General features: G+C 46.0%; 1 protein-coding gene across 1 annotated transcript; it reads right to left on the bottom strand.

Moving 5' to 3' along the window:
- Positions 1 to 799: 799 nt before the first annotated feature.
- LOC124682825 ((DL)-glycerol-3-phosphatase 2-like) lies at positions 800 to 3,037 on the bottom strand. The gene is made up of 6 exons (XM_047217436.1): positions 2,880 to 3,037; positions 2,452 to 2,676; positions 1,645 to 1,705; positions 1,369 to 1,516; positions 1,182 to 1,258; positions 800 to 1,095 (listed from the first exon to the last, which is right to left on the bottom strand). Exons 1-6 carry the CDS (start codon positions 2,983 to 2,985, stop codon positions 972 to 974), a joined length of 741 nt encoding a protein of 246 aa, XP_047073392.1. The 5' UTR covers positions 2,986 to 3,037; the 3' UTR covers positions 800 to 971.
- Between the last annotated feature and the right edge of the window lie 9,558 nt (positions 3,038 to 12,595).

Here is a 12,595-nt window from a genome sequence, read left to right as displayed (position 1 = left end):
GAAGATGTGGTCACCAGCCTCGACATGAGTAGCTGATGCCGTTGGTGATGCAGCGCTTGCCGTCAGCGTCAGGGACAGCTCCCTGACCAGAAGGCTTGGATCAGCGTCGCCGGCGGCGGCCTGTGCCTGTGCAAGGTACGCCTTCTCTCGCTTCTTCTTACGACATTCACGCGCCCAGTCCTGCGATGCCGCAGTAGTGACACTTGTCGCGATCACCGTCTGCGACCTTGCCGCCCTTGTTCCCGCTGGCATCAGTACCGGCGGTCGCCTTCCCCCTTCGGTTGTTGTTCCCGCCACGGTTGCGGTCGCGCCCTTTTCCGCGCTGTTGTCCACCAGAGGAGCCACTCTCGCCGGCGCCATTGTTGGTGTCGCGTTTCTGGCGTGCTCGCCACTCCTCCTCTGTCAGAAGGAGGCGACCACCCGTGTCAGCCTCTGGTGCGCCGTGTCCTTCAGACGCAGCGAGGCGCCCTGTCAGTTCCTCTATGGTCGTGTCACTGAGGTCCAACAGGGTTTCGATCGAGCATGCCATCTGCGCGTACTGCCCTGGAACCACACAGAGGAAGTACTGCCCTGGAACCACACAGAGGAATTTCTGCACTGCCTTGAGCTCGTCAATATCGTCGCCCAGCGAACTGCAATCGCTGACGATGCTCGAGACCCGCAGGGAGAAATCCTCGAGTGCCTCGCCGTTCTTGAACGCGAGATTCTCGAACTCCTTCCGCAGCTTCTGTCGACGCGCATCATACAGAAACCTTATGACATGCGAACCAATTTTTTGTAATGGTAGACACACATCATGTTGACGGGAAATTCTTTATTGAAGTATGTGTCAATTTACTGTCACCAGATCATACACAGCAAGAATGCTCCAAGGTTACCACTTACCCTAACCACAATTCTAGCTTTGCGAATTAAATCACCCTGCAAATTTTGTGCTCACCTGAACATCCTAGTCATCAACATGAATTTCACTACTCTGTAAAAGGCGGCAAGCCCCATTCGGTCGGCTGGAAATCCAACAGGGAACTGAGAACTTGGTCAGCTTGTTTGTGATATGAAACATCCAGCCTCGGATCTGGGACCATCACTGCATACCTGCAAAGAAACAACTAGTTTAAGTTTTTACCTTGTAGAAAAAACGCACAGTTGTTTGCGCAGATGTAACTGTAATCGCCACTTACATTCCAGCATTCTTAGCTGCTCCTACACCTGATGGTGCATCTTCAAATACCAAGAAGTTACTGGGTTCTACATTACCCTAAGAAATGAAATACAGAGTAACTGCATCAGGGCGAGAAAGAGGTCGCACAGTGTCTTGAAGGAAGTAGTGATTACAAGAGTTCTGCAATGATAATTCTAGTACAGTACCTCAAACCTCCTCATGGCAGCAAGGAAAATATCAGGAGATGGCTTGCCAGCCTTCACCTCTGGATCATCCCCCATGACAACGTGATGCATCAGGGCAAACATTTCCTGGTGGTTCTGTGTCTTCAGTGCAAAATGACGTTTATGGGATCTGAAGATACCATAAAGAAAAAACAAATAAATTTTTTACACGAGTCAAAATTAGTAAGGAACTAAGATCAATGAAGAAAAAGCGCAGCGCACAAAATGAAGGCGATATGATTAATTTAGAGAAATTACCCTGTCGCAACACAGATAGGTATTTTGTTTGCATGGAGATGATGAATCAAGCGTAGCACCCTGCAAGGTGAATGATTTCATATACCCATGATTAGCAATATCATATGCATATATTTAACCAGACATACTAAGTCACTTATGTGCCAAGACCAGTTCAAATAAACAAGAAAAGACAACCGCAATGACACGTCTAATTTAGCAGTGAGTAAGAAAGCCAATGGTGCTCAAATAGTGATTTTTCACTTCCAACGGAGAGAGATTCTTTTGGTTTGTTCAGTTAGTGATTACATCTGATTATTAACTTGAAGTTCTTGTGATTATATCAACTGAAGATTGGTTTTAATGCTAAATGGTTACGAAATAAAGAACAACCAGAACTAAATCCCTCAAATTCCATTCAATTTCCGTTCCTTTCAACCCTAAAATTAAGACAGGGGTAATAACATACTGCTTTAAAATTTAAATCAGATGTACACGCAAAGTGAGTTGTCAAGCCATTCCATTGATACTTCCAGTTCCTTATTTTGCTGTCCTGTGACATTAAACAAGCAATTACAGCTGCGGATTACAGTATTTTTAGAGCAACCTGCTGATTACATTAACCTGGAAAGTTCTTTCTACAGCTCAAATTCCTTTCATTTGTGTACTTTTGGTCTAGCAAGCTATCAACACAATGAATGAACTGTGAAAATACTGCTCCTACAATAAATCAGGACAAGTGACACAGTTTGACACATCACATAGACATAGTACACAACACAAGAGTATCATTGCAAGGGGAGAAACAAGCAAGCAAGCCGTTCTCACCGGGCAGGATGACGCAGGAGGGGAAGAGCTCCTGCAGCATGCTCTCGCGCTCCTCGAGGAACTGCTCCGGAGTGAGCAGGCCAGTGAGGCCGCACTCGTCGACAAAGATGCGGGCCGACTCCGTGGCCTTCTTGCCCATCATCTTGGCCTTGAGGGACCAGTCGAACACCTTGCCGTACCTCGCGAGGATCTTCTCCTGCACCTCCGTGTAGAACCCCTCCGTGTCTGCACCCGTCCACACCAAACGAAACACAATCAGTGTTAAACCACCGTGACATTGAGCACTGGGCAAACGGATATCCCCAGATAATAAGGGAGAAATAATCGAGCTATGGCCGAGAAGCTATCAAATCCAGCCATCCAGGAAGCTATCGACAACCCAAGAACCAGCAGCCTGGAAGCCAAGAAGCAAGCGAGCAAGTAGATACCTAGGAGAAGCCCGTCCATGTCGAAGATGACGTGCGTGACGGTGGCCCTCGGCGCAGGCACCGGAACCGGCGCTGCCTGCCCCTCGCCGGAGTCCATCGATGCCATTGGCGCGCGAGAGAGATCTGGGGAATTTCTGTGCGAATCTCGCCTGACCGGTGTACCCGTGCACGTGCTCGTGAGAGCTGACCGTCCGTCCGGGGGAGCTGCTATATGCCCACCGGGCCGGCACGGACGGGGTGCTGCACACCCCCTCCGACCCGGCGGCTGTTAATTAGGCCGCGGCCCATCAGGTAAACGCCTTTTTTCCTTTTTTCTGTTTACAGTTCTTTTTTTTAGAACAAACGTTTTTCTGTTTCTTTTTCTGTTCACAAAATTTGTTCAAAATTTTCTGTATATAGATTTTAGAAATGTACGATTTTAAATTTGTTTACAATTTTAAAATCGTTCAAAATTCAAAATCTGCTAAAAATTCGGAATTGGCTCAAAAATCAAAATTCGTTCAAATTTTAAAATTGTTCGTTCAAAATTCATTCAAATTTATTGTATAACATTTCTTAAATTTTAACAATGTTCAAACCTGAATTTTTTTCAAATTTTAAAAATTTCAAAAATTATTTTCAAACATAAAAATAAAACGAGAAAACAGTTAAAAGAAACACAGAAAAAGAAAAGAAAAGAAAAGGGATAATGAAGAGGAAAAAACGCCTAACCGGGCCGGGCCACACCGCGCGAGGGGGTTTGCGGCACGGTGCAGGTGTCGACCTAGTCGGCATATAGGGATGGCGATGGATATGGGGAAAACCTATACACTGACCAGGTCGGTGGCTACCGGCCACCGCACACCCCCTGGCTGGGTATGGGCCGGCCCATTTGGGTCTGTTTAGCTTGTGCAGTTCGTTTTTGCTTCTTTTTTTCTTTTTTGGTTTCATTTTCTGTTTTCTTTTCTTTTTTCTGTTTTCGCTTTTTGTTATATTTTTTCAGATTCGAAAATTTTAATTTTTAAAAATTATTCAAATTGAGAAAATGTTTAAATTCAAAAATATTCAAATTTGAAAATCGTTCAAATCTAAAAACCGTTCAAATTTAATTTTTGAAAAATGTTCAAACTTTGAAACTGTTCAAATTTTCAAATTGTTCAAACTTTGAAATTGTTCGGTTAGAAATGTTCAACTTTAAAAAATGTTCAAATTTTATAATTGTTCAAATTTAAAAATGTTCAAATTCTAAAATTTGTTCAGTTTTGAAAATGTTCAAATTTTACGGAATATTCTATCTCAAAAAATAGTTTTGTGTTTCCAAAAAAGTTATTACATTTTAAAAACGGAAATATAAACAGAAAAGATAAAACAGCAAAAAGGAAAGAAAAAGAAAAAAAAAGCTTACCTGTTGGGATGGGCCGCGGCCCACTGAACCGCCCCGAGTTGCCAGGGTGTGCGGTGCCTTGCACCGACCGACCAGGTCGGTGTACAGCACGTCCCATGGATGTGGGCCACACGGCCTCGTACGGTTCTAAATTTTGGACCACGGATCTTGACGCGATGGGTCCACCCTGAAACCTCTTCCTTCATGCCTGCTAGATCAATGTACGCTTTGGATCGTTCTGAAAAAAATAAGCTTTGATCGATTACCATTACTTATCTATCAATTGTTCACTCTGTCTTTGAATATAACCGTGTTTTTTTTTCATTGTCTTTGATGCATGCTTTTGATCATTGTCTTACTTATTTTGCTCATTCATCCTAAAATATAAGTGTGTTTTATTTTGCATTGTCTTCTATGCAAGCTTTTGATCACTATCCTAATTTTGAACCATGGATACAGCCATACAGGTCCAGCCTGGCATCTTTCCCTTCACGCCTCCTAGATCAATATATTGCTTCGATATTCCTTATCTATCAATTGCTCCCTCCATCCTAAATTATAAGTGTGTTTTATTTTGCACTGTCTTTGATGCATGCTTTTGATCACTGATACATACCAAATCCTATAGGTTAAGCAATGTATAAACAATATATTTATATTTTCCTTGTGAAATTATTCCATTAATATATGTTTATACTAATTTTATGAAAATCGTTTGCATGATATATATGCATCTTTTTTACTATTTCCTATTTTTAAATGAAAAGACTACGTGGCCGGGTACACAAATCAACGTCACGATTGATTTGACAATAAAAGATAAAGGGACCCCCCCCCCCCTGAAGCAACCATATTTCATGTCATATGGACAGAACAAAACCTAGAACAAAGGCACGGGGAAAAAGAAGTTCGTCGTACAAAACATATGGGAGAGCCGCACACGTTTTTATGAGAAGTGACACACACTCATATAGCGATATAGGTCTTCAGGTTAGACATCATAATCACATAGTCATCTTCATGTTCACAATCCCAAATGTGTCGTCCCCGAAAAATCTCATGTGCCACCTTGGGTTCTTAGCCATCATACTATCCCCTGTTAAAGAGCCTTTCACATGGTGCCTTTATGCAATTTTCCAAGTATTCAAGAAATGGCATGCAAGAAGGACGGCATTAGTAGGATCCTTAGGATACATTTAAAGCTAGATATTGACAACTTTATTCAAGAAACTCTATTCAACAACCAATTTTCACAACGTTAGATGGTTATTGACAAAATTTGGAGATTTCTCGGTAAACTATTTGGATATTAAAGTTAATACCACTGGTGGAAAAACAGGCTTCGGGTGAGCCCCATAAGTCGCGACGCTGCAGGAACCGCGACTAATGGTACCTTTAGTCGCGGTTCGGGAGGCGAACCGCGACCAAAGCTGGGCCCGGGGCGCTCGGTGGCCAGCCGGTGCACGTGGGGGGCTTTAGTCGCGGTTGGCCGGGCCAGCCGCGACTAAAGTGCCGAAGGCCTTTAGTCGCGGTTGGCCAGGCCAGCCGGGACTAAAGCCCCTCCCTATATATACCCACCCGGCAGCCAACACTTAGCCATTTGGTGCCATTCTCTTCACAAGCTTCACAAGTGGGTGTTAGGTTTGCTTTTGGTTCCTCTTATGCACATAAGGTGTTTGATGAAATGCCCCAAGAGCATGAAACAAACATGATATGAAGTGTTGGAGCCACACTTGAGCTTTCTCATTTATTTTTTCCTCCTCGATCGCGGTTAGCAACTTGAACCTTTGATGTGTCGTTGATAAAATGTGCATGTGTGTGTAGTTCATTGTTTAATTTATATTGTTTGTAGCTAGTTAGTTTAACAAATGCATGATGGTTAATTATATATTTTATATTATAATAATGCGGATGAATCGACAATGGATGTACGGTAATCGACTCTCCGGCGAGTTCGGTGCGGGTTTGAAAGATTTCCTCGTAGTGGCCAATGCGAACAAGCGGGGGTTTTGTTATCTGTCCATGTGTTAAATGTAAGAATCAGAATGGTTACTCTTCCTCAAGAGATGTTCACATGCACCTCCTTCGGCACGGTTTCATGCCAAGCTATAATTGTTGGACCAAGCATGGAGAAAGAGGGGTTATAATGGAAGAAGATGAAGAAGGGGATGATTTCAATGATGAAAGCTATCTTGCTCATTTCGGTGATACTTTCATGGAGGATGCTTTGAAGGTGAAGGGGAAGGTGAAGGGGAAGGTGAAGAAGAGGCACGTGATGATCCCGTTGATGATCTTGGTCGGACCATTGCTGATGCACGGAGACGGCTACGAAGCGAAAAGAGAGGGAGAATTTGGATCGCATGTTAGAGGATCACGGGAAGGCGCCGTACCCGGATGCGATGATGGTACGAAAAAGCTGGGCTGCACTGCTTGGATTTCTTGAGATGGAAGGCACGAGCAGGTGTAGGCTGACTCGGCATTTGAAAACTTGCTTGAAAATGTTGAAGAATATGTTTCCAAAGAATAACGAGTTGCCCGCCACTACGTACGAAGCAAAGAAGGTTGTCTGCCCTCTAGGTTTAGAGGTTACGAAGATACATGCATGCATCAACGGCTGCATCCTCTACCGCGGTGAATACGAGAATTTGAATGAATGCCCGGTATGCCTTGCATTGCGTTATAAGATCGAGGCGATGACCACTGGTGACGATGTTGAGGGCCGGAAACCCGGGAAGAGGGTTCCCGCCAAGGTGATGTGGTATGCTCCTATAATACCACGGTTGAAACGTACGTTCGGGAACAAAGAGCATGCCAAGTTGTTGCGATGGCACAAAGAGGACCGTAAGTCGGACGGGGAGTTGAGACACCCCGCGGATGGAACGCAATGGAGAAAGATCGACGAGAGAGTTCAAAGATTTTGCGGTCGACGCAAGGAACATAAGATTTGGTCTAAGTACGGATGGCATGAATCCTTTTGGCGAGCGAGCTCCGGCCATAGCACTGGCCCGTGACTCTATGCATCTACAACCTTCCTCCTTGGTTGTGCATGAAGCGGAAGTTCATTATGATGCCAGTGCTCATCCAAGGTCCGAAGCAACCGGCAACGACATCGATGTGTACCTAAGGCCATTAGTTGATGAACTTTTATAGTTGTGGGGCAGACCTGGTGTCCGTGTGTGGGATGAGCACAAAGAAGAGGAATTTGACCTACGAGCGTTGCTTTTCGTAACCATCAACGATTGGCTTGCTCTTAGTAACCTTTCGGGACTTGTCAAATAAGGGATACAATGCATGCACGCACTGCTTACATGAGGCCGAAAGTGTACATTTGCCAAATTGTAAGAAGAACGTGTACCTTGGGCATCGTCGATTTCTTCAGAAAGGTCATCCGAGTAAGAAAGAAAGGCAAGCATTACAACGGCAAGGCGAGATCACCGGCCGAAGCTGCGGAACACTGCTGGTGCTTGAGGTATTTGATATGGTCAAGGGTTTGAAAGTCATCTTTGGAAAGGGTCTGGCGGACAATCGGTTCCGAAGGGAGGCTGACGGGCACGTAGCCATGTGGAAGAAGAAATCTATATTCTGGGAGCTAGAATATTGGAAAGTCCTAGCTAGAAGTCCGCTCTGCAATCGACGTGATGCACGTTACGAAGAATATTTGCGTGAACATCCTAAGCTTCTTGGGCGTGTATGGGAAGTCAAATGATACAAAGGAAGCACGGCAGGACCGAGCAAAGTTTGAAAGACCACGATGACCCGCATCCGGAACGGTTTCAAGGTCGTGCCGGCTACGCTCCGACCAAAGAAGAGAAGGTCATCTTTTTTGAATGCCTGAGCGGTATGAAGGTCCCGTCGGGATTCTCGTCCAATATAAAGGGAATAATAAACATGGCGGAGAAAAAGTTCCAAAACCTGAAGTCTCACGATCGCCACGTGATTATGACGCAATTGCTTCCGATTGCTTTGAGGGGCTCCTGCCGGAAAAATGTTCGAGTAGCCATTGTGAAGCTATGTGCATTCCTCAATGCAATCTCTCGAAGGTAATCAATCCGGAAGTTCTACCACGGTTACTGAACGATGTGATCCAATGTCTTGTCGGTTTCGAGTTGGTGTTCCCGCCATCCTTCTTCAATATTATGACGCACCTCCTGGTTCACCTAGTCGATGAGATTTCCATTCTCGGTCTCGTATTTCTACACAATATGTTCCCCTTCGAGAGGTTCATGGGAGTATTAAAGAAATATGTTCGTAACCGTGCTAGGCCGAAAGGAAGCATCGCCAAGGGCTATGGAAATGAGGAGGTAATTGAGTTTTGTGTTGACTTTGTTCCGACCTTAGGCCGATTGGTCTTCCTCAATCGCGGCACGAGGGGAGACTAAGTGGAAAAGGCACGATCGGAAGGAAATCAATGATATGTATGGACGGCCATTCTCCGGTCGAAGCACACCACACGGTTCGACCAATTCCGGCTTGGTGGCTCCGTACTTTGAGAAACACAAGAATATTTTACGCTCGGACAACCACGGGAAGCTCGAATCCTGGATTAGGAAGGCCCACATGGAGACTTTCGGCGGTTGGTTGAGAAAACATTTAATGAGTGACAATAAGGTTGTAGATCAGTCTGTACATGTTGGCCAAGACACCATCTTCGACTATAACGACTTTCCAAGGGTACGAGATAAATGGGAATACATTTTACACGATCGCCCAAGATAAAAAGAGCACCAACCAAAACAGTGGTGTCCGCTTTGATGCGAGCAACCGAGAATGGGCAAAAGGTCACATATTATGGTTACATAGAGGAGATATGGGAACTTGACTATGGACCCTCCTTTAGGGTCCCTTTGTTCGGTGCAAATGGTTCAAGCTAACGGGAGGTGGGGTAAAGGTGGACCAGCAATACGGAATGACAATGGTGGATTTCAACAATCTTGGTTACCTTGACGAACCATTCGTCCTAGCGAAAGATGTCGCTCGGGTTTTCTATGTGAAGGACATGAGTAGCAAACCGAGGAAACGGAAAGATAAGAAAACGATCGGTACATCATGCGATGATCCAAAGCGCCACATTGTTCTTTCGGGGAAAAGAAACATCGTGGGAGTGGAGGACAAGACGGACATGTCGGAAGATTATAATATGTTTGCTGAAATTCCGCCCTTCAAAGTGAACACCGACCCAAGCATTAAGTTAAATGATGAGGATGCTCCATGGATACGGCACAATCGTAAGCAAGCGGGGACACAAGGGAAGAAATGATGTGTAATAATTTATTGTACCAAACTTTGTTGAATGAATCATGTGAATTATATTACCCGTGATGTGTTTGGTGTCCATTTTCGAATGATTCAATTGACTCGAGATAGCACTGATGATACATGAAATTTGGAGTGACTAAGTCATACTCCTGCATACATGAAATTTGGAGTGACTAAGTCATACTCCTGCATATAGGAAATTTTGAGTGACTAAGTCATACTCCTGCATACATGAAATTTGGAGTGATTTAGTCATACTCCTGCCTAGGCGTATAATATGCATACTCGTAGTCTTCATAGCCGCCGCCGTTGTGCTCGGTAGTCGTCGCCTTCTAAGTTGCCGGCGTCGTCGTCGCCTGCTGTCGTCGGCTGTCGTCGGGCGGCGCTCGTGGCTCGAACCGAGGGTAGCGCAGGGCGGGGGATATCGCCGGCCGTGATGTAGTCCATGACGCTCTGCGGAGTCCGGCCGTACCACCATAGCCGACGGCCGGCCTCGTGGAAGTTTCCGGGAGGCGGACCGTCCTCCTCATACCCCGGCGAGCGCCCTCTCACGCCGATTGATGAAGAAGGCGTCCCAAGTATGCTCGGTTATCGGGATGCCGGCGGGGATTCATCCGCTGCTCCGGCGTGAGGTCGAGGTAGTAGTGGTTCGTGATGGCCGCCCGGCGCGCGGTACCCCGAGGGACGGGAGGGACCGGCACGCCGCCGGCGCTAGGCTCCGGCCCGGCAGGGACGCGGTAGCCCGGAGGGCAAGGGTAGTTCGAGGCGCAAAGCTCCTCCACCTGTCGGTAGGTTAGAGTGGGTGCGGTGGAAGCCATGAGTGATGAGAGATTGTATAGATGTGATAATGCTGGCCAAGCCGGGCTACCTATATGTAGTGACAAATGGCGGGAAAAATGGGAGCGGGAAGACAGGAGGCGGGAAGAAAGAGGCGGGGAGAAAGTGGCGGGAAGAAATTGGCGGGAAAAAATTGGCGGGAAGAAAGAGGCCGAAAGAAATTGGCGGGAAACAATTGGCCGGAAGAAAGAGGCGGGAAGACGGGGAAGAAATGGCGGGAAGACGAGGAGGGAAGAGGGGTCGGCGGAAAGAGGCGGGAAGAGGGGGCCAACGAACTTTTGAATTGAATTAGTTTTATTTTTATGAATTTTTGATAATTTGTATTTTTAAAATTTTGAATTGAATTAGTTTTATTTTTCTTAATTTTTTGATATATTATTTGTATTTTTAAGATTTTGAATTGAATTAGTTTTATTTTTCTGATTTTTTTGATATATAATTTGTATTTTTAATATTTTGAATTGAATTAGTTTTATTTTTCTAATTTTTTTTATATATTATTTCTACTTTTAATATTTTGAAATGAATTAGTTTTATTTTTCTGAATTTTTTGATATATTATTTGTATTTTTCACATTTAGACATGAATTAGTTTTATTTTTCACATTTAGAAAACGAAATAATTTCGAAAAAGGCCTTTAGTCGCGGTTGGCCTGGCCAACCGCGACTAAAGGTCGTTTTCCGCGGGAAACCGAAAATGGGGCGAAAAATGCTTTAGTCGCGGTTGGGGTCACCAACCGCGACTAAAGGGTAGCCTTTAGTCGCGGTTGGTGACCCCAACCGCGACTAAAGCCCTCTCACTATAAATATCGCGCGGCCGAACGGCCGCGCCGGCTCTCTTCTTCCTCCGCCCGTTCGTGTACTGCCGCCTCTCGACGACGCCGCCGACGCCTCCTCTCGCCGCCTCGACGACGCCCTGCACGCCGCCGCGCGACATCGACCGCCGCCACCCGCCCCCGTACGTCGTCGACTCTGTCCGCCTCGAAGCGACCGCCGCCGCCGCCGCCCTCGAAGCGACCTCGCTGCCCCCGGCCCAATCTCCGGTCGTCGCCTCGATCAATCTCCGCGCCGCCGCACACACGCCGCCGCACACCGCCGCCACGCGCGCGCCGCGCAGTACACGGCCACCACGCGCGCGCGCCGGCCGGCTTGAACCGCCGCCGCCCACCGCCGCGGGAGAGAGAGGGCGGGGCGCGCCAGTACACACGGCGCCCCTGCCTCGATCTCTCGATCTCTCATTTTTTTTTTGTTTTTTTTTTGTTTTTGTTAATTAAAATTGTAAACTAAAATTTGACTTAAAAAATATTATGTAAAAAAAATTAAAATTTGGACTTAAACGAATTAACTTGTTGTTAATTAAAATTGTAAACTAAAATTTTGACTTAACAAAATTTAACAAATATGTAATATATAGTTAACAAAAAATTTGTACTCCCCTCGAAATTTTGACATAACAAAAATAATTTTGTACTCCCCCTCGCTTTTTTTTTGTTTCGCAGCGACGGGGCGGCGCCACCGCCACCGCCGCCCCCCTTTCGCCACCGCCACCGTGCCGGTCTCTCTCTCACCGTCCGTGCTCCTTGCCGCCCTCCTCCTCTCCCCTTCCCGCGCGCCGCCGGCCGGCCCTCTCTCTCTCACCGCGCCGGCCGGCCGTACTTAACAAAATTTAGACTTAATGATCAAAATTTTACTTAAGAAAAATTAGACTTAATGATCAAAATTTTAACTTAAGAAAAATTAGACTTAATGATCAAAATTTTAACTTAACATTTTATTTGGTATCGAGAGGGGCGGTGAGGGTTATGTGTCCTCGGCACCGCCACCGCCCTCTCGGTCACCGCCACACCGGTCTCTCGGTCACGCGGTCGATCGTCCGCATATACACATCTAATACACGCGTCCCCCTCTCGCCTCCCTCGTCGCCCTCTCTCTTTATATGTAGAAGAGATGTGATAATGTCGGCATATACACAATTAATTTGTTTTGACTACATGTTTTCGGGACCGACATATGGCGGACGATAGAGCTGACCCGATTACGGACAACTATGATCCGGACGCTGAAGACCATATGTTCGGCATCATAAAAGGCGATATTCCATTTGTGCCGAACCGGAGAAGAAGAAGATGATATCTCGTTCTTATCCGAACCTTGAGTGTGAAGATGAAGGGCGCCGTCGGCAAGATGATGCCGAAGAAACGTCGATAAACGACGATCTTCAATTGGAAGTAGCAACCACCTCCGGCGCCGAGGTATATAT

Source organism: Lolium rigidum, chromosome 1 (assembly GCF_022539505.1).
Source record: "Lolium rigidum isolate FL_2022 chromosome 1, APGP_CSIRO_Lrig_0.1, whole genome shotgun sequence".
Taxonomy (NCBI): domain Eukaryota; kingdom Viridiplantae; phylum Streptophyta; class Magnoliopsida; order Poales; family Poaceae; genus Lolium; species Lolium rigidum.
The sequence above is the reverse complement of the archived record's forward strand: the minus strand, read 5'-3'. Positions and strand labels throughout refer to the sequence as shown.

Coding starts and splice junctions, on each gene's coding strand:
- LOC124682825 (XM_047217436.1), bottom strand. CDS start 2,985: ATGGCATCGATGGACTCCGGCGAGGGGCAGGCAGCGCCGGTTCCGGTG. Junction 1,517..1,644: donor CCTATCTGTGTTGCGACAGG/GTAATTTCTCTA, acceptor TGGTATCTTCAG/ATCCCATAAACGTCATTTTG. Junction 1,096..1,181: donor GCAGCTAAGAATGCTGGAAT/GTAAGTGGCGAT, acceptor GTTTCTTTGCAG/GTATGCAGTGATGGTCCCAG.